This window comes from Aedes aegypti, chromosome 1 (assembly GCF_002204515.2).
Source record: "Aedes aegypti strain LVP_AGWG chromosome 1, AaegL5.0 Primary Assembly, whole genome shotgun sequence".
Taxonomy (NCBI): Eukaryota; Metazoa; Arthropoda; class Insecta; order Diptera; family Culicidae; genus Aedes; species Aedes aegypti.
The window spans coordinates 33,302,261-33,324,796 of record NC_035107.1 but is presented as its reverse complement, the minus strand read 5'-3'; the positions used below and the strand labels follow the sequence as shown (position 1 = coordinate 33,324,796).

Here is a 22,536-nt window from a genome sequence, read left to right as displayed (position 1 = left end):
AGTGAGACGAAAGATAGGGAAATAACACGGTCTCCGTGTCCCTTAAGGACAGTGGAGAAGTTCTTGAAAAAAAGGAAGATATACGAATCAGGTATGCAAAGCCCGTGATCCCTCAAATAGTAGGTTAGGTCTACAGATGAGTGTTTCCTGTGTTTAGGACCCGCGAAGTGCAGCCTGGAGTTCCGTTACGTATTCACGGTCGTACGAACACCTTTTCAGCGTGGAAGCCAGTGACGAACCACGGAAGCGATCCAGACGTGCCTGGGATCCAACCCATCCTCCCTCAGAACCAGTGCCGGATTTGGACTTCGGGGGGCCCGGGTCAGATCTCTTGACGGGGGCCCTTGGCACAAAATGAATGGGAAACGCTAAGCATAGGAAAGTTAAGTACAGTCAACTTTCGTTCGTTGCAATAAACCTGTAGCCCACCTAGTGAAAGACTTTCACTAATCGGGCTGAGTTTTTAGCTGTCAAAATTTTGAATACAATAGAAATTCAGGGCTACCAACATTGATAAATCGAGCTTCATGTCAAAAAGTGGCGTTTGTCTTCGTTTTAAGAGGGCTATAGCCCACCTAACGGGAGCCCAATTAAAACGAAGCCCACCTAAAGATAGTGCAGCGAACGAAATTCGACTGTATTATGAAAATAAAATATCCGGAAAATCATCTGTATAAAATACTTGAAGTCGCAGATAGCACATGATTAGATTGATTTTTGACTAAATCGTTCTCAATCATGTCCAAAATTGAAAATGTTCCAGATGAAATCAAGACTATATGACTAATCGAGACTTGGATAATAATACCAAATATTATATTCATATTTTTTTTTCAATTTAACTGCAGATATTTCCAATAAATGAACTTCAACGACAGCCATTATTGGAGCAATAAGCAAATCGTTTAACTATTTTATTTTATTGTGTAGAAATTTATTGATTTCCTACATTTATTGTTAAAAAAATTATCCTACCGCGACTGTATTGAACAGTATGCTTTGAAATACTCAATTTGATTTTCATAACAGGAAAGGAACACACGATTGTCTAACTTTAATCAGATATTTAACTAGTATTTGCGGACAAGGAGCAAATGCTTTCAGAAAGCACATAGGCTTCTCTCTGGATCAACTAACAACTTCCAGATTATATGAGCTTTCCCCAAGGCTCATGTCTTAGTCCCTTACTTTAAAATTCTAATGTTCCCGATATTCACAAAAGTTAGGAAGAACTATGCACGCTTCGACAAATTACAGATGATGCTATAGTTTCTGTAATTATTTAAGTTCTGTAGATTTTGGTCAAATTTATGGTAAATTTGAAGCTCTTAGCAAAAATCTCAATATTCAAACAAAGCCATGAAAATAGTAATACAAAATAAAAAAAAAATCTGTCGCAAATGGAAAAGAGAACAGAAATATATGGAAATTCTAGTATAATTTTAGACGTGTTTGATAGATAGTTTCAGTATCTTGATGGTAAAATCAAGAGAATGTATGAATTAACGAGTATCTTCATCCTATCAAGATCATTCCAGGACATATGGCACAATTATTTTGAGAGTATCGTTCCAGAAAGCTGTGTCAATTTGCTGTATATTAACCCGAGAAGAGTTTTGAAGTTTTCTAATTTCATAAGTTCAATAGCTCAGAAAAAAATCATATAGAGTTAGCTACTAACTATCAAATAACATAATCTCATGGCAGGATATTTCTGTTAGAAATCGTATTGGAATTGTAATTTAAATTTAAAATCAATAATGTAAAAATTATTTATTGAATTGGATTTATTTTTTTCACTCTTCGGGGGGCCCCCTTGGTCGGGGGGCCCGGGGCATTTGCCCCCTCGGCACCCCCCCAAATCCGGGCCTGCTCAGAACAGGTCCAGCGACCTAGAGTGCCCTAGTACAACGAAGAGCTAACACGTTGTCTTTCGACTCCGGAACTGTTCGATATGCTCCAAGTTTTCCAGCAGAGACCGGCCGTTATACAGGAATAGTGCAAGTATAATACACCACACTCACCCACACAGAACTGTAAAGTTTAAGGAATAAAAGTTGAAATTGTAATCCATTCGTTTATTTAGTTACACACCAGCCCCCCCCCCCATATCCGAGGTCTGATAAGCCAAGTAGGTCCACTCCAGCCGATCTTGAGACCGTAGAAGTTCTCCAGGTCGAGCTAGCCGTAAAAGAGGTCGTTGAAGAACCCAGCCTCACACGGTAGGCCGTTGCTTAGCCAAGCTTGCCGGGGTCTTTGTCCTGGTGACCCACGTGTTGCCCAACCAAGCAGTAACAGGGTCTGATTCCAAGGGTCATGTCGATGCACTGTTCACTACTTGAGCAATTCTAAAAGAATTGCTCAAGCACAGTGCATAGGCTGGTTTTAGCGGGTTGTCGTTGGTGCGTCATCCCCGCATTCCCTGAGTTACCTTCTCAGGGGATCAGTTTGCAGATTTCCCCCTTGTAAAAAACAAAAAAAAACAGCGTTTCTCAACGGAAAGCTCGAAGAGGAAATATACATGGCGCAGCCTGAGGGGCTCGACCGTGGAGACGCAAGCTGCGAAGTCCTGGAATGATTGATTCGACGGCTTTATCGTGCAACGACTAGGATTTACACGTATCGTGAATGACCAATGCTTTTACTGGAAGAAGGTTGGACAGGGCAGCGTGTACTTAGTTGTGTATGTGGATGACGTGATCATTGCCGGATCAACACTGAAGATTGTGAAAACGGTGAAGCGATGCCTGGCAGTGGAGTTCCAGATGACCGACGGAGGTGATGTGAAGTGCTTTCTCGTGATGTGCGTTGAACGTGACGTGGAGAAACGAGTAATGAAGGTCAGCCAGAAGCGGTTCTTGGAGGATTTGCTCCGCAGGTTTAGCATGGATGAATGCAAGCCTGTTTCCACTCCCATTGAGGCGCGATTCAAGATGGAGAGAGGCACGGAGGAAAAGCGAACAAAGCACCCCTACAGGGAACTAGTGGGTTGCCTGACGTACGTTTCGCTGACGACACGACCTGATGTAGCAGCGGCTGTGAACTACTTCAGTCAGTATCAAAGCTGCCCTACTGACGACCATTGGATTCACCTCAAGAGGATTCTACAGTACCTACATAAGAGGGACTCTGGACTTGTCTCTTGTGTACCGAGCCAACGATAGAGCAGCGACCCTAGAAGTGTTCTCCGACGCGGGTTGGGCGAACCACACGTCTGATCACCGATCGACAAGTGGATGCGTTTTTAAGGTACTGGGATGTACTGCAGAAAGCAGAAACCCGTTTCCCTGTCATCTACAGAAGCGGACCTTAATGCTCTCTGTAGTGCGGCTTCTCACCAGAAGTGGATAATACGACTGTTGAAGGACATGGGATGCGAACCACCTAAGCCAGTTGTCTTCTATGAGGACAACCAGTCCACTATTCGGATTTCGGAAAATTCGAAGGAATTCGGGCGCTTAAAGCATGTAGATGTAAAGTTACACTTCTTGAAGGACTTGGTGCGAGAAGGACGGATTCGACTCGAATATCTTCGCTCAGAAAACCAACCAGAGGACATCATGACGAAGAGTTCGCCGGTTGGAGCTTTTCGACGACATCGAGAGGGCATCGGTCTGATAGACAACTGCGCTTGAAGGAGGGTGTTGAGTGTACAACCCTGCTGCCTGTTGCCCCTACTTTCATTCGACACCAATGCGCTATGTAGGTATGCTGTGCTTTTGACATTTCTCTCATTCCAATGTCAAATCAGTTTGAATAAAAACGTTATAATTTTTCTTCAATCGTAAAACGTGTGTGGCTAGATTATTTCTGCTGCAGAACCACAGAGCCTAAACCCCATTAGTATCCCAGATAGCAGGAGTAGGTGGAAGTTTCTACAAAAAAAAAGCTTTGCTAGAAGTGCGGGAATTCTTAAATAACTATCGTTAGATAAAGAAAGGAATGTTTAAATCTCTAACATCCCAATCGAGTTCATCTACTATAACTCAAAAGAAATATTTGTGATATCCATTACTATTTGATTCCGACTCTGCATCTCCATGGTCATTACAGGAATAGGCTTCTTTTAGTAGATATGATTCACAAGTTACGTCATATAATTTTAATAGATATACCTTAATCAGCATCTAAAGAAATCATATTAAATATAGGTAGGTTTAAATCAGTTTGTTCTGCAAAACATAAATAAGAGTATGTCGACACTTGTAGTGATCAGTCAGTGCTTTTTAATTATTGCGTTCTTAAAACCGTTGTCTCAAAAAGATCTCTATTTACACATTTAACTCATTTGAAATAGAAGCATGAAACGAACTCACCAATTATTAATGATCAGATAGGGTTGCCAATCACATTCAATTTAGTCACCAGCACTGCCCAGCAAAACACAAAAACTGCCGTATCTCCATAGTTTGTCAACCGATTCTTTTAATTTTAATGACCAACTACAAACTTTTTGAAAAATATTTAAAAGCTGCATGAAAACTTTTGGTTTAACAGATACGCTGAATTTCGACAATAAAAAGCACCAAGACAAACAGAAATGTAGCAAGAGAACAGCGCGGCAAATAATCTTGGTGTCTTCAACGCATAAAGCAACAAGTGATGGGTAACGTACAGGGCGGTTGAATAGACGCATTTTTATACTAATTACCAAGAGAAGCATCAATTGTGTCAGCACATACATCTCTGGTGGATAGTTCAGAAATATGTGTAGCGACGATTGCGATATTTACAAGTACAAATGCGCGAATCGAGTGTGTTATTTCATGTTTGCTAAAAGTAGCATCGAATGCAACAAAGAACATAATACACTGAGTAGTTCTTTAACGTGAAATATTAGGATTTGAGATTGTAAGCTACAGTAGCTACAGTAACGTTAAGTATGGCTAATTCAGATCATTCCAGATGCTTTTGAAGAAAAGATGTTTCTATTTATTCATACGTAAAGCTGTCTTGGATGTAAAAAGTAGGACATTGAAATAAATCGATCACGCAAACAATTCATTTCCATAATGGAATCCATGAACCAACACAATCCCCCAAAACTTCACTCACCTTAAACACCTCCCAGGTGGCCGAAAACGGCAATACAGCTAATCCAACTAACAAATCGGCAACGGCTAGACTAACGATGAAAAAATTGGTAACACTCCTAAGCTTATGCGAACTGGTGACGGCGGCCACCACGAGCGTGTTCCCGACGATGACCAAAATGTCGATGAAGATGAGGATGGCCAGCAGCAGGATCTTGCGCGGCTCGGTCCACTCGACCGAGGCAATCAGGCTGTTGCACTCGGTCGCATTCATCTCGGACGCTGCTCCGCGGCGGTTCGATTCCGGCGCACAACGGTAAGCGATGACCAACCACTGCCGACTCTTCCGGTCCTAGTGGTGGCCGGTGATCATCTGCAAGAGGAAGAGAGAGAGAGAGAGAAAAAGACAACACTATTAATCGATCAGGATGAGCAATCAGTTCGATGAATTGGACAATTTTTTCGGGCAACAAATCGAGACAGTCTTTTGTCCAGGTGCTTCGATTTAAGTGAGGAAGCAAATCGTGCCGCCATTTGTGGTCAGTATTTGCGAATTTGGGGGATTCAGGCAGGAGATCTTGAACTCCATTAGGAAAATTAAACTTTCCTTTCAAATTACAAAGAATGTAGAGTGACAGGTTTTTCTGGAAACCCTCTAAGATCGCGAACTATATCTCAAACATCAAACAAAGAGAAGAGTCACATTTTTTTTCCAAATGTGAGCATAAGCAAGAGCATGAGTTGCTTTCGACTGATTTGGAAGAAGTGAGAACTATTATTTAAAAAATGAAAAAATGGAAAATCCCTAGCGATGATGCAATTTTTGACATCCTCATCAAGAGAGTAGTTTAACATTCTTGATTAATATATTTACCAAATGATTTCAATTGGCATATATTCCTGATCAGAAAATAATTCTGATAGAAAATGTACTATTATTTATTTCGATGAAAAATGTTGAACATTGACTTAAATTTTGATCTAAACAACATCTTCTCAGTCGTTTGTAGGGCATTTTTTCAGCTGTCACCATTATTCAACAATAATTAAATGTGTATGTTTATTTGTAACTCTGGACTGTTAGTAGGGTGACCACTTTCAGGTAATTATTGTTAAATTATTATTTATACTTCGATTATCATTAAAAATGTTATGGTTAGTAACTTTTTCCGATATCAATAACGTCGCAGATGATGATCACTACATTTGGAAAATTTAAATTATGATTTTTTTAATCCAATGTGATTTGAACTTTACCCTCGTTTATCCATAGTCGCCTACATGTCTTAGATTTGATTTGAAAAACATTTGAAACATTTGAAATCAACATAAAAAATACATAATATGTTTTGCTTGGATAAAAGCTTACTCATATACTGTTATTCACATTGTTTTTTGGTTTTAGTAATCATGCTGGTTAACATTTTAAGTATTAGACACTGAAACTTTTGTACGATTTGTTGTCAACCAAATGTTCAATATTCTGGCTTTAGGACATTTCGTCGAAAGACATTTGGTCGATTGACATTTGGTCGAATGATATTTGGTCGAAAGTACATTTGGTCGAAACGACATTTGGTCGAATGGACATTTGGTCGAATTGATTTTGAACATTTATATTGGTCGAATGACGTTTAGTTGAACGGAAATTTGGTTGAAAGCTTATTTTCAAATGGTTTATTCAGAGATTATTTGGTAAAATTGATTATTTTTTTCTAAGTTTTCGTATTCTTTGGAGAAATCTGAATCATTAAATGTAATCGAATAATAAAAGGGACATTTTATTTAGTCTTATTTTTAAATTTTACACTTCTTTGATTTGTTATTTAAGGTTTTTGCTAAAATTCTAGGATTTCGATGATTATTCAAATTAACTTTTTAAAAGTACGTTTTTGTACATTGACAGAAATATTTAGCTCTAGTGAATTTATTGTTCTTTCAAAATATCACCATTCTTCGACTACTCAACAAGCTTTTATTTTATTATTCAACGATGTGAACATAATGTTTTCATTATTTATTATTCTTTTAAAATGTCATCATTATTTGTAATGAACTGCTGATCTTCATTTATTGGAAGAACTCAGAGAGAGTGCTCGGGATCCTTCTTTGAATTCCGGGTCTTGCAGCTTACGGGCGTAGGTAAGATTTTTTATTACGGAAATCATAATTAAAACGGCAGAAAAAAAAATGCATTAAGGTAAACATTTATGACGAAGTGAACGCTAGCTGTCGGTAACTCTACTTATGGCCAATTGGCTTATTGTGACTTCCAGCTTAATAACGTTCTTCAAGCAAATATATGGCTCCACTGGCAGTGTTGATGACCTCGGGTAAAAATAGATTTTGCTTTAGATGCTAGGAATTATTAAAAATGAAAATGTGTGCTAATTCTATGTATCGGATAAGTGATGAAGAGTTGACCGAGGAGACAAAAGTTGGCTTGCTTCCATTTAGGATCAGCTTATCTCGAATCGCAGAATATGCCTGAACGAAAAAGCAACATGAATCATTAAACACCCAAGAGCTTGATCAATATGTTGGTAATGCGTTTATCAAATTGAATAACAAAATGTTACTAATCGCATAGAGATTGTTGGTAGAATAGCTGATACTTTATCGATTATTCAATCACTCTTGTATTAGCGACAAAATTCTACTCTCGAAATATGCTATACTTCCTGTTGCAATTAAACCTTTTCGACCAAATGTCCATTCGACGAAATGTACTTTCGACCAAACGTCATTCGACTAAATGTCATTCGACCAAATGTCATAGATTCCAATATGCTACTAAAATGATGGCTTCAACCTGGGGGGGAGGCACCGATACTACACACGAAATATAAGACAACGTTATTTTAAACTGCAAGATAACTCCAGCTTGCCAACAACAATCAAGGCAGGCTTCGAGAAAGTCGGTAGTTTCTTTTTGTTGTGCACCTTCGATCTTTCCTGACAAACATGAAAAAAGGGCCACAGTTTTCTATGCACTAAATATTCATTTTCAGTGGAAAAAGTAGAACGATGCGTTTTTCAATGCTTTATGTTTAATCAGATTAAATGGTGCTCACGTGACATTACTTGCGTTATGTGCATGAATTGATTTTCATTCGATTTTTATCACTTTTGAAGAAATACGAAAATGTGTTTTAATTAGTTTTGCGCTTTTTTCATGTTAGTCCAATGTTCACAGTAACAGTTCGTGACAGCGAAATCTCGGCTCACTATGACGTACAGAAATTTTGTATTGGTTTCTCCCTCCCAGGCTTCAACCTATGAACCTATGCACGAGTTCACTATTTGACGTTTGAGCGGTGCCGTGCTATTTACGTGACCATGGTAACTAGTGAATTTGGCACCGCTGAAACGTCAAATTAGTGAACTCGTGCATTGGTCCATAGAAGCTTTTAATCAGTCAATTTTTAAACTTCTTATATGTTGTAGAACAAAAGCTACTATATTTGCATATTTGGAGGTTTATTAAGCTCTTACTCAAAACACAAACTTCAAGTGGAATAACAACTTTTAATAAGCGGAATTGATGTTATTCAATTAATGATTCAACTAAAAATTTCTTCAGCAATGGTTGCTGCTATGCAGCTTGCATAAAACACGTAAGTATCTTAAAAGCTACCAATTGTTCCTTGGGACATGTGCAGAATTTAATTTGAAAAGGCCTTCTACGCACAAAGGTCGAGGCAATATATGTGCATATACAAAAAATGGCACACAATGCGAGTGTATAAATTTTCTACCGAACTTGTCTGTGATCTTATGCAACTATAATTATGATAACAAATCTCGATTACTTTTTCAAATCGACGTAAGTAACTTCCATACGGTTTTGAGAAAATTAATCCAGAAGTATCACAACCTGTCTTCTAAAACTGTTTTAAAATGAATCACCTTTTAAATATTTTTTCGACGTGTACATTTCTTAAATTTAAATGAGCTCGCGTTCAAAAACTATGGAGTTCCTATTATTTCACACAAGAATTTTATGACAAAATGATAAGCCGTTTTATTCAGTTACTTGCGACGTTTTTCTACCAGTGTAAAATCGACTCAAGTAGTGTTTTGTTTTGATTCATGGTTAAATCACTTTGTCTCTCCATACAACGGGGCGACGATAGTAGTGGTTAGGTTGCGAAAGTTGAAAATCTTACTTTCGTCGTTTTGTGAATCCGAAAATTAAACGTTCTAAATGTGAAAAATCGAGTTGGTTTAGAGCGAAACGTGTAGAATTTCGTCTGCGAAACACGAAGGATCGATAAAGTAAGTTTGTATACTTTTTTGACTTGAGTCTATATGAATAAGTTTTCGAGAAATGTTGATTTTACGGCTGCTTCTGAGTGTTTCGACATACTTTGTACGAGTGTAAGGGACGAAACAAAATGTACAAATGAACTCAGAAAATAGCATTTTATGCGAGGAAACTCATCAATCTGATGATTTCATGCACTGTGTTTTGCGGGTTTGATGTAGTTTGTACACTACCCGCCATAAGTATGGAATCGCATCATCTAGTATTGCAACACCTCAATTGAATATTGCAGCACCCCCCAAAAAGTTTAGCATCACCCGTAAGCTATCACACTAATGACGCTATATCTTGGAAACCTTACTTTCTAGAAAGCTGAGGTCTTTAGCAAAGTTGTTCAGAAGCCTTATGGCGTTCATCAGCTGAAATTTTTAATGCGCCATTTTGCCGCTACGTGGCGCTAGTGTGCATGTAATTTGGTCATATTTTAGACGGCTCTAGCTCATGAACCTGATTACTTAGAATGTTCGTGTCTTCAGCAAAGTTGTTCAGAAGCTTAAAAGCAATCTGAGGCAGCACTGATTGGTTAGCAATTTTGCCGCTACATGGCGCTAGTGTGTATGTCATTTGATCATATTCTAGCAGGATCTAGCTCATGAACCTGACCACTTAGAATTTTCGTGTTTTCAGCAAAGTTGGTCAGAAGCTTAAAAGCAATGTGAGGCTCTGCTCTGCTTTTAGCGAAATGATGGATCCGAAATTTAAACTGAATGTTGGAAATAACTTTAAATTAAAACTGTGTACGATTCCTTAAGGCATTAAATATAGCCTATTTTAACAGAAAATGTAAAATTTTCAATTTTTTTAACACATAGTAAACAATTATACAGTACTGACCCGATTTTGTCAGCCCCCGATTTTGTCAGCTTTTTGACCCGATTTTGTCAGCCTGTTTTAAATTTATCAAAAAATTGTTTTCGCCTTGTTTTACCACATTTTCATTAAAATTGATGATGATGTTTAATGTCATGCACGCATGGGCGTAGCCCGAGGAGGCAATGGGAATGCCTCCTCCCCTTTGGACGATGCTAAAAACAATATTACGGGAATTAATCATGTGTTTGTATTCTTAAAAGATTGTCTCCAGCACTCATATTTATATAATTATTACATGATGATAGATTGGAAAACTTATGGAGTATACCAAACAATCAGCCTTTTGAAAAACTTATTGCCATTAATTATTCGAAGAGGGTTTATCAAATCTGTTGGGAAACTCAAAAAGGTTCTACAAAATTTATTGTCAGCAGAATATTATCATTAGAGTAATCAGATAAAACTCCTCGTATTTCCCACAGGAATTCCACTCGAGATATCATTCATAATCCTCCAGATATTTCCCCAACGTGTTTCTCCAATTATTCCTGGAATTATTCTATAAATCGTTCCTGGATGTATTTCGAATTTCTCCAGAGATTCCTCAACAAAATTTAAAGGTGTTTTCTGGAGGTGATTCTAAAAATTCTTCCAGAAAAACTCAATTTAATATGCCAAATATTAAACGAGTTATGTACAGCGATCTCAAGTATCATAAAACTGTGTTTCGTTACTAAGCAACTTGGCAATTCGCTAGTTAAATCATGCTTAAAATTAAAAAAGGGATTCATACAGACGAGTTTATGACAAAAAAAAAAACATGTGTGTAGGTTCATTCATGAATTTCTCCGAGAATATCTCTCAATACTATTTCAAAAATTAATCTATGAATTTCTGTTGAAACTTTTTCAAAAATTTCCAAACAATAATTTCATAAATTGTTCCAGAAACATACTGGGTACACCGAAAGGGTTTTGCGTCTAAATTAAAATTTATTTTTGCTTGAACTTGAACTCGACCACAAACTTCACTCAAAATTGTAATAGAATATTTTTATTCTTCAAGTAATTACTTCAATAATTATCTTCTTTTAGTCCTTGTTGAATTTATTCCATTTTTATCTTCAGTATGTCTCGAGATAAACTTCAAAATTTGCTTACGAGATTTTCAGGAACTTGACTAGGAATTTCACCAAAATAATTTTGAAGCATTAAATCATCCCTTAGGTATAGGCATAATTTATGAGATTTATTCACAACTTCATGTTATGTAATTTATGAATACTTTTGCGCTAAAAACCTAGCAAAAAATATCCATGAAAACTAAATAAAATTTCTTGGTTTTCATACAGTAAGAAATATTTTTACATACATTCCATTTCCAAACATAGAGTTTTAAAACAATGTTTAGGAAAAATTATGTGAAAACTTCGTATGAAACATTCTTTGAATTATACTTAAATTAATTCCAAGAAGAGCTTCGAGGCAATTATTTATGCTATTTCGAAGGAGTTTCTAAATCAAGAGGAATTTTAATATGAACCTCTTTAGGAATTTCTATGTTCTGTGAGAACTTATTAGATAATTCATCGATCATGTATAACTAGGAACCCAGGTTGATTCCATTTGTCTTACTGGACAAAGCAAAATTGGCGATCAAAGGGACGCGGTTCACATGCAATCATTAACACGTCGAAATTTGAAAAACAGGAACATAATAAAATGCCACGATTTTGTCAGGTTCCCCGTTTTGTCAGCCTAAAATTCATCGAGGAGCTGACAAAATCGGGTCCTCACTGTATTTTATTCCACAATGTTTTGATTTTTTTTCTAAGTAAACAGGTTCGTAGAAAATGCCTTCTTCTAAATATTTGCTGAAGATACGAACATTCTAGGTGGTCAAGATCATGTGCTAGAGCCCGCGAAAATTTAACCAAATCTACCTGCACATCTGAGAGAGAGGAGACAGATGGCTGAGATTGCGAGCTCCCAAAAGACAAGGGAACCTGTCATAAACTGACACTGGAAAACCACACATTTGAAGAGCAAAGCGTAAAATACCGTCAAAATTTAAGTAATGGTAATTAAACTTTCTAGGTGTTTTTCGATAACTGCACATTTTAAAAAGTTGAATACTTAAATATAGTCGTATGTTGGCAAACTGCTATTGATTTTTTTATTCATACCTTTTTCATAGTGAACAACAAAAAGTGAATGATTTTGACCAAAATAAGATCATTAGACCGTTGTGCACAACCCAAGAACTAAAGAAAGAAGTCTAAGAAGGCAAGAAAACATGCCAACTGTCAGTGAGCTGTCTCCTCTCTCAGCTGTACACTAGCACCACATAGCGGCAAAATTGCTAACCAATCAATGCTGCCTCACATTGCTTTTAAGCTTCTGAACAACTTTGCTGAAGACACGAACATTCTAAGTGGTCAGGTTCATGAGCTAGAGCCTGGGGGCTGTCCATTAATTACGTAAGGGTTTATGGGGGGATGGGGGGTCTGAGATTTCTTACGCGCCATACAATTAATTTTCAATTTTCATACAAAAAATCTTACCATGGGGGAAGGGGGGGTTGAAAAACCACGAAAATTGTCTTACGTAATTAATTAAATACGTCTAAAATATGACCAATTTACATGCACACTAGCGCCACGTAGCGGCAAAATGACGCATTAAAAATTTCAGCTGATGAACGCCGTAAGGCTTCTGAACAACTTTGCTGAAGACCGCAGCTTTCTAGAAAGTAAGGTTTGCAAGATATTGCGTTATTAGTGTGATAGCTTACGGGTGATGCTAAACTTTTCGGGGTGCTGCAATATTCAACTGGGGTGTTGCAATACTGAATTATGCGATTCCATACTCATGGTGGGTAGTGTATGTATAAACGAGGTAGGGATCATTCAAAAATTTCATAACGCTAAAGGGGTGGGTGGGTGTCCTCATGATGGTACGACTCATACAAAATTTGTAGAATATTCATACAAAAGGCGTTACGAGGGGGTGGGTGGGTGTCAAAAATGGTCATTTTCAGCGTTATAAAATAAATGAATGAACCCTTATTAGGGTAACTGGGGGTAAAACGCGCCCCCTAAGGAAGGAAGAGTTTTTAACTACGAAGAACATTGTTATAAGCCTTTTTTTATTCATTATCTCACAGACAAACATGTTTTCTATCAAATAGTAGAAACAGCCATCCATTTGCTTTTTTCTGGAGTTTATAAATCAATTTTTATAAAATGCTTGCTTATCTGCATTTTTATTTTTTGCGGGGTAAAACGCGCCACCTGATTTCGGCGTTAGTCATTCACGCGCAATCATGCTTGCAAATACGTTGCATACATAAGGGCGTATGATCAGATGTTATTGTTCGATTATAGTATACATGCTGATTCGAAAAATGTGCATTTGTAAGGTTCAAATTGGCACGTTACTACAGCTTGGCATTACGTTTGCTGGAATTTGAATTCAAACGGCTGTTTTGGTGTTATGAAATAGGAGTGGCCGTTTTGCCCCATGAGTTGATTAAAGTTTAAGTCCTTCAATACCCTTTTTAAGGATAAACTCAACACTTTTTTCGCATGGAATAAGAACTATGGGAGTGCACAAGTCGATTCTCGGTAATAGTTTCATAAGTTTTGTTGTTTATGGACCTGAAAAATGGTCTAGAAAATAACACGAAATTACAACGGAAACAGCAAAAAACGTTTTTTCGAGTTTTTCACGATTTTTGCCAAGAAAACACTTGAAAATATACATAGAGAAGCATTTTCATACATTTTCCATTACCTCAGGTGAAAAACAGCGTCCCAAAGCAAGTCGTTTGATCAAAACAAGGGTGGCGCGTTTTACCCCAACGGCGCATTTTACACCCAGTTCCCCTACGTGAACTTTTATGCGACTTCTGGTTGTCTGGATAAATAGGTTATTACCGAATCCCATAACCGGTTCCGATCCTTCATTGTATGACAAAACAAATCTATGAAAAAAAAAGGTCGAAAGGACAGAAGGTGGAACAACAAAAAAGAAGCGGCAAAATGTCGAAAATCTTTTTTCAAAGAAGGAAACATTTTCCACCAAGCAAATTATGTTCGGCTCTTTATCCTTTCGACCTTTTGGCTTTCGACCTTTTGTCTTTCGACCTTTTGTCCATAAAGCACGACAAAACACAAAGATAGAGCGATTTTTTTTAATCTAGAAGTAAAAAGACGTAAAACCTGCGACCAATAACTGGATTCATCGAATCGATTCAGATAGGGCTACAGAAATTTCTCCAGAATTTTTTCCAAATATCGCATGAAGAAATTCTAGACTGATTCTCATGGCAATTTATCAAGGAATTCCTAGATTTGTATTCTTGCATCGATGGATAAATAAAGATAAATAAAAAAAAACTGCTCCAGGAATATTTGTTACTGTGTAATCCCTTAGTTGTCTTAAGGATCGTCAATATGAAGCTTCAATATGAGATTCCTTAATTTTTGTTCATTCTTAATTTAATTTAATTTCTTAATTCTTAATTCCTGGAAATTGTCTCAAGGATTCCTGCCCAAATTACTTCGTGATTCATCCAGGCATTTAAAAAAAAATCTAGTTATCTTTCCAGGAAGTTGTTACGACCAGGAAGTTGTTGACCCAAATTTCATTACAAACAATCAATTAGGATTTTTTCTAGAGATTCCTCCAGGAGTTCATACAGTAATTCGGCATCCACAAATTCTTCCAAAGATATTTTCATGAATTCTGCTAAGCCTCCTCGAGGCATTTAAAAAAAAAACTGTCGAATAAATCTCCAGCGATTCAAAAAAAATCTGCAAAATATTTCTCTTTCAATTTCTTATAGGATTCCTATGTAAGACCCTACATTCTTACACATCGTCGTGCCCTGCAGTATTTGCCCTAAGAATCCTTACATAAAATCCTCCGAGAATTCCACCAGGAGTCGTCCACAGATTTCTTCTAAATTTTTCAAGGGATTCCTCCAAAAATTCCCCTTTGCATTCCTGCAAGATTTTTTTTTCAGAAATTCCTTAAGGCGTTACTAAGGGATTTCTTCTACGATTTTATCCAAAGCATTTAATTAAATCTTTTTCTGGGATTTCTTGGAGAAATTTTTGGAGTATTTCCTGAAAGAACTCTAGGAAAAAAAACTGGAGAAATATCTAGAAAAATACCCAAAGAAAACCCAGAAGAAATAACTGGAGAAATTCAGAAAGAAAAAAAAATGGAAATTCCAGGAGGAATATATTGGATGAGTTTTTACAGGCATTCTTCAAAAGATTGTGGAAATAATTCTTGTTTTTTAAATAAAAACCAACAGCTTGGAAGGAATTTCAGGATGAATTTGTTTGCGCAATTATCGGTAGACTTCATGAAAATCCTTAAGAACATATAAGGAATTCCTGAAAAATAAACCATGAGGATATTCTGAACGATGTTAAGAATAATAACTGTATAAAACAGGTAAATTTCTGGAACATTTTCTAGAGTAAGTTCTTGAGAAATCGCTGGATAAATTTAGAGGAAAATCCTAGAAAATCCCTAGAGAAATTCTTGAAAAAATCTCTGAGAGAATTTATCTTTTGAAAACTCCTGAAGAAATTGCTGGATGAACTCTTGAAAGAACCACATGAACATGTTTTGGAGGACCGTAGTGATATTTGTGAAGCAATGGTTGGAGAAATCTTCAAACAAATTTCTAAAAGAATTCTTGCAAAAATTCCTCGATGAATTTCAAAAAGAATATTTGCAGCCATCTTTGAATAAATTCTAAAAGGATGCCTATAAGTAATCTCTAAAAGTTTCACTAGAGCAATTTATAAAGGAATATTTGAATCAATTGTTTGAATTCTTGCAGGAGTTCTTTGAGGAAACCCAAAAATAAGCGACTCGAATAATTCTTAAGAAACCTCTGATAAAAAATGCCTCTGAGAATATTTAGAAGACTTTCTGAAAAAATCGCAAACAAAATAACTGAAAAAAATCTCCAGAGGAAATCCCTGGGAAAAATCATGAAGGAGGTTGGGAGACAATTCCCGAAGAATCCCTGATGAAAAATCTGGAACAAATCTCGCGGAACATTACTAAAGGACCTATCTAACATTGAGAGGCTCTCTTTGTTTACTTTCTCTTTGATTAATAACTGAGTCACATTAAACTCTTCTGTTGCGTTTTTTGTATGAAATGCTAGTCAAGGAAATTGGCTTTCGATCTATAGTGAAAAACTTCCCACAATCTTTAGTGTTCCACTGTTATAATCGAAAGAGAACGAGAGAGGAGAGAATCTCTCATTTGTACATAGGTCCTTTAGTAATGTTACGCGAGAAATCATTATTGTAGAATACATGGAGGAATCTCTGAAAGTATTCTTGAAATAATTTCAAAAATATTTTTTGAAAAATCTTTGAAAGCGTAAATGATGGTGACAATATAAAAGAAATTCCTAAAAAAAGTCCTGTAGAAATTTTTGGTAGAATCCGTTGCAGAACTCTGAAAGAATATTTGGAAGCATCTCTGGATGAATTCCTAAAAAAGTCCCTGGTGGAATTCTTTGCACAGTCTCAGGAGTAATTACTGAAAGTATTCCAAGAGCCCAATCTGAACCAATTCCAAGATGTACTTGTTCCAGGTGCCATTGCGTCCAGGTCCAAACATACAAAAAATGTTCTGAAAATATCGCAAGGGCCTCATATCTTTTCATTAAAGCGAATGGGAATCGGCTCAAAATTAATTGAGAACGTTTCAATTTTTGCCCTCAATGCATGATGTGAAATTTTTGTTGAATACATAACCATAGCAAAGAATCATCATAAATGGTTTTCTTCTGTTTTACTGAAGAAAAATTGAAGGAAATTTCCAGGTATTACTCAAAGAATTCTACGATGAATTCTTTCAAAAGTTTTCCAAAAGTGTTGGAAGAATAACATTTTTATTTTTGAAAAATCTTCAAACAAATTCTCTAAGGATGCTATTCTAGAAATTTGTCCATAATTTCCTTGGGGATTTTCCGTGCATATTTCTCCATCAGTTTTTGCTTAATAAAATTCACGTGTCAAAACTTTTACAAAAGTATCAAGAAATTTGTTTTTAAATTTCTTAAGATATTCCTTCGCGCAGGGAACAATTGAGCACTCCAACATTTACTCCAATGCTAGTACCTCAAGAAATTTCCATGAATAATTCTCTTTTAATTGTCTCAGAAACGAAAAATAAATGATTTCCTTCGGATGTAGTTACTTTCAAAACTCTTGCAAGGATTTTTCTTAAAAAAAAAACCTCATAGTCAAGTGAAACAAGTCATTAGTTATTTGAGAAACAAGTCAACAGCATGGATTCGATTCCCGCCCAGTCGGCGAAAACTTTTCGTTAATCAAAAAATTATCACTGGGCTACTGGGTGTTTCAGGTTGTTTTTTCCCTTATGTTAGCGATCGTTCAATCTGTGCCCCCTGCTTTAACTAGAGACGGTATGATAAAAAAATACCGTTAAGGGATTTTAGAATAAACCCTACAAGAATTTTCACGACTGCAATATTTCTGTTATTTTTTCAGACATTAAGGTTTGGATTTCTTAAAAAAGCAATCCTAGGGATTGCTAGAAAATTCTTTTCTAGGCATTCCTCTATAATTTCCTCCACGAATTTTTATCGGAATTTCTTCAGCATTTTATCTGCGGATTATTTCTGCTAATCTTCTAAACAATTAACTATTGATTTCTCATGTAAACTCTTCATGAATTTTTTTGAAGTTTTTTTTACACCAATTACAACACCAATACTACAATAATTATTCCTCGGTTCATTCAAATACAAATTTATTTAGTGATTCTGTCAGATGTTGTTAAGAAAACCCTGCAAAATATTCGAATGATTTTTTCTTTCAATTATCTTAGCAATTGATCAAGAAAATCTTTTAATACTTCTTAAACAAGTTTGGAAGTTCTTTCTTTCATCTTAATAGGAATACTTCAACAATTACTTAAAATTTACAAAAGTTTTGTCAGGTCTCCTCAAATTTTCTTTAGAAGTTACTCCCAGATTTGTCTTATAATTTCTGATAAATTTCCTTGAAGTTGGCAGAATGTCTGAGAAATTTTATTTATATTCAGATGAAATTCGTGGTGAAAATCATGAAAAAATGCATACAGTAATACGAAAAGTTATGCTTGTGGTAATGTCACGAGAAAATTTAAAAAAAATATTTAAAATACTCTTAAAGAATTGCCTGGTCAGATTTTATGATGAGTCAAGTTCTTATCCCCTGTTTCCTGTTATTTTTTTTTTTGTTTTCTTAATTTTTGTCATGTCTTTTCTTCTTTTTTTTCTGGTTCCTGTTTGGTGTCAGTCAAAAGCACTTAAAGATCCTATTTTAAAGACACTCCTATTTCACGATACCTGTCCTTATCTTCATGCTTCGCGAATTGATTTTGTTATATTCAATTTTAGAAGAATTGCATCGTGCACGTCAATTACAAGGATTTATCTTTTGGGAGCAATTTTTAAAAACTGTGTTTCAATAAAATTGCTGGTAAATTGATACGGCTGGAATTACATGAAATGTGAAATTTCGTATTTGTGAAAAAATTTACCTACAGAAATATTGAACTAACAAATGAAACATATTTTAATGAAAGTAAAATCTGCTAACACATCAGGTTTCATCGCGAAAAACATAGCATTTCATTTTGCCCCACCCGTTTTAACTTGCTCCTGTGTAGTTTATAGCAATAAGAACTCATATTTACAGAAAACATGTCGATTAATTCGATTAACCGAAAAATACTGGTCGATTTATCGTTATCGATAATCGGCATTCTTGGACTGTAATCGATTATTAACTAACCGATTAATTGAGATTTTGCGACAACCCTATTCGGAACCAATATTTTTAAGAAAGCTCTCTCCGCCAAATAACGAAGCCTGCGTGTTATTTACAGTAGATTGCAAAAAAGTTTGGATATTTTTTCATTTATTCTTCTTTTCATAAGAAAGAATCGTATTGATTAAAATGACACTAATTAAGAAGTTAAAAACAACCAGTTAGCGCTAATCAATCGAAGCATGCTGTGACTAAGTGATTCGTGAATGACACCCATCAATCAATTCGATTCCTCGTCCTCCCCTCATCCAGCCCGTAATCAGCGCGCATTAATCATGCTCCTCCGGGCACAACTCTCATTTGCCCGACAAAACGATAATTATTTGCACGATTCTCGTTCCCCTTTTTTCGGGCGGCGACGACGACGACGACGACGGCAACTGGCGACGGGAACAAAGCGCCCCAACTGAACTTCCTGTGGAGGGGAATCGATACGCTGCCAATTGGATGATTTCAATGCTCCAAAGGCTAATAAGCACTGGTGCCGGAAGCCGTACAGTGGCGGGCTCTATGGGCGGGGAAACAGACGAAACGAGTCAGCGAAGGATGGTTTATATCGGAAGCGAGGTTTTATCAGTTCCAAACCACATCATGCGCCTTCCTCTTGCGGGGTTGCACGAAGGATTGCAATGAAGACTAGGAGCGCGATTCATCATCATCGTAGTGGGCGGTGACGGCGTTGTCAGCATCGACCTCGCCGCCCGGAGGCATTCGCAGTAGGTAGTAGGCCATGATGGTGCTGGGCCAATCGAGCCAATCGAACTGTGGATTTTGCGTTCGGTTGCACTGACTGACGGTCAGAAACAGGGTTGTTGGTGAAGCCAGGGGCGAGAGGGCAGTAATTATATCAATTTACGAACAAGCTCTGTCCGATTATGGATTTTCCTAGCACTGGTGAATTCAGTTCGCTCGCCGAGAGTGGCTTTGACCTTCCAAGCACAGTCGAGTCAGGATGTGTATGATGCAATATTATTACACGAATCGGAATGAAAACCCGTTAAGTTTTGAAATATAAAATGCACTCAAATGGAACGATTCCGGAAAAAAGGTGCATTCTTGGACTGACCCTTGCAGTAATTCAAGGTGAAATTGAAAAAATGTATCCTTCTAAATAAATATAGGTACATTTTAACATTTTTGATAGGAAGACCATCTTTGAGATCTAACTTCGATTAACCTTCATATTTGATAAGCTTCAGTACACACTGCCCCTGCCGTGTACTCATGCAAACGTCAAGGGGAACGCTCTCTCGGCCATGGGTGCATCAAACAGGGTTCAAGGCTAGTGACGCGTTCCTTCAATGCTCGTACAGAACGAAAGCGGCACGCAATTCGTTACAAAATAGGAAACGCTCAGTCAGGGTTACCATCCGGCCTGACTTACTACAGTGGTGTTTTCAAAATGCTTTCTATAACGTGATATTAAATGCCATAATGTAGAATACCACGTTTAGACTAGAGCATTTTTTAATTCTTTATAAGTTTCATTCCACTTGAGAGTACCTAAATGGAAACGGGTGTGTACTGGTTGTGCTCAGAAGAACTAATAAAAAAATATTAACACGTTTATACACACTAAACAACTAGGGGTCGCTACTAAGCAAGTGGGTTGCTTTGCATAGCGACAGCTTTCGTAGGTTACTTCGCTTCACCATACCGCAACACTACTTCTTAAGATGAAGATGAATCGAAGCCAAACCTCAAATTTTCAAGAGCACAAATCTGGAGAACCAAACATCAGCTTAAGCATAAAACTTAATCGATTGATCACTAGCTGGTGGTGATCAATCGATTAAGTTTTCATTTCGAATGGGCGTTCGGTTCTCCAGATTTGCGCTCTTGAAAATTTTAAGTTTGGCTTTGATGCATCTCCACCATAAAGCTAAGAATGTTGTTTCGCTCAAGAAAAGTAAAGAAATTCCTTGACTGAATGGGTCAAAAAATTTCCTACAGAGAGCCCCATTTGAAACAGAGACGCATTCTGAACGCTCATGTTCTGTGAGTGTTCTCAAATGTTCCTTCGATTGTTCTCGTGCTCACGTTCAGTTTTTTGAACAAACACATGATCACTAGATTGAACACGGTGTCGTCATCTCCAAAATATGGACCAATGCACGAGTTCATTATTTGATTTGAGCGGTGCCGTGTTATTTACGTGACCATGGCAACGAGTGAATTCGGCACCGCTCAAACGTCAAATTAGTGAACTCGTGCATTGGTACATTCTACAAACTAGCAATTAGGGGAAGTGGTGGCAAAATGAACAGGGGTGGTCATATGAAACCGCGCCTTTTTCGAAGGAAAAAAAAAACATTTCAATTAATTTTCATCACGCACGGACGATTTAGAGTATAAATCGAAGTGTTCGGGTTGATACAGAGCTCAATTGAAGTGAAAATATCAGCGAGAACTAAGATGTTAGAAAACCACGTTCGAAAATTAGAACTGAGTAACTGACGTAACTTTTAGCTCGGAGGTCTTGAGGTTTTTCAGTGAGGTGAATATCAGTATGATATGATGTCAAATTTAATACTTTTAAATTTCTTTTTGAATGGGTTACAATCCTTAATGGATATATTTTAGGATATGCAATGGAAATTTACAAAGATATTTGTTTTGCTCACGTTTTTTGCACGATGTTTATTTTACCACCAGTGTAGTACCACATAGTGCAGGTAAAATGAACATTTGCATCGGTTTTTGCTAGCGATAAAAACATGTGAAAATTTGGCTATTTTAGTCTAAATTTGTGTCGCTTTGGATGTTGGGTGATAGAACTGTATAAATTCCTCGTTTTTCTATTAGAAACAAGATGATATCCTTAAGGTGTTCATTTTACCACCCCTTCCCCTACGTTCTTCTACTAGTTCCACCAAGGTATCTAGAAGGGAGGTAATCCAATCTGCCAAATTCTTCGTTCCGCCATTTTGAAATAACAAGTGACAGCTGACGACTTTGTTTTGGTTGAAGTTCAAGCCGCGACAAGAAGGCCCATGGACACGCGAGAAAATTTTCACTCAACTGCTGTTACTAGAAATAAACAACCCCTATCAATTCCATAGAAACGATAGATTGAAGAACATAGTACACAAATCCGCCAGCTAACCAGCTCGCCAGCCGTCACTTCCACTTCCCCTGCCGCTGACCTCACCCTGATTGCACCCACTGACTGACGTCTTATGACTAGGCTTCGAGATACCGTCAACAGCATTGCCATTGTTTGGCAACTATTTCATTTTGTCATGTGTAAGGCCGTCCTTCTATTTGTAAAAAAAAAATGATCCGGAAACAAACATTATATTTTATAATAGATTTTGTTTATTGAGTACGAAGAATTTTTACTTGCTTGGGATAATCCAACGATAAATCGGAATATTGTTCAGTCTTTGCAGTGCACCACACATATAGGAAAATAATGACTGACGGTAGCGATTGCCACGAGATGAACAGTGCACTGTGATCAAACATTGCATATTGTTTGA

The 22,536-nt window shown here is 37.0% G+C and overlaps 1 protein-coding gene across 2 annotated transcripts in view; it reads right to left on the bottom strand.

The window, feature by feature from the left end:
- The window catches only part of LOC5563924 (octopamine receptor Oamb), a 725,283-nt gene that overhangs the window by 284,819 nt on the left and 417,928 nt on the right, over positions 1-22,536 (bottom strand). For both annotated transcript variants that reach the window (XM_021839348.1, XM_021839349.1), the window contains exon 3: positions 5,056-5,406. In XM_021839348.1, coding sequence (XP_021695040.1) covers positions 5,056-5,307 — 252 coding nt within the window. In that variant the 5' untranslated portion in view covers positions 5,308-5,406. The remainder of the gene's footprint in view (positions 1-5,055; positions 5,407-22,536) is intronic.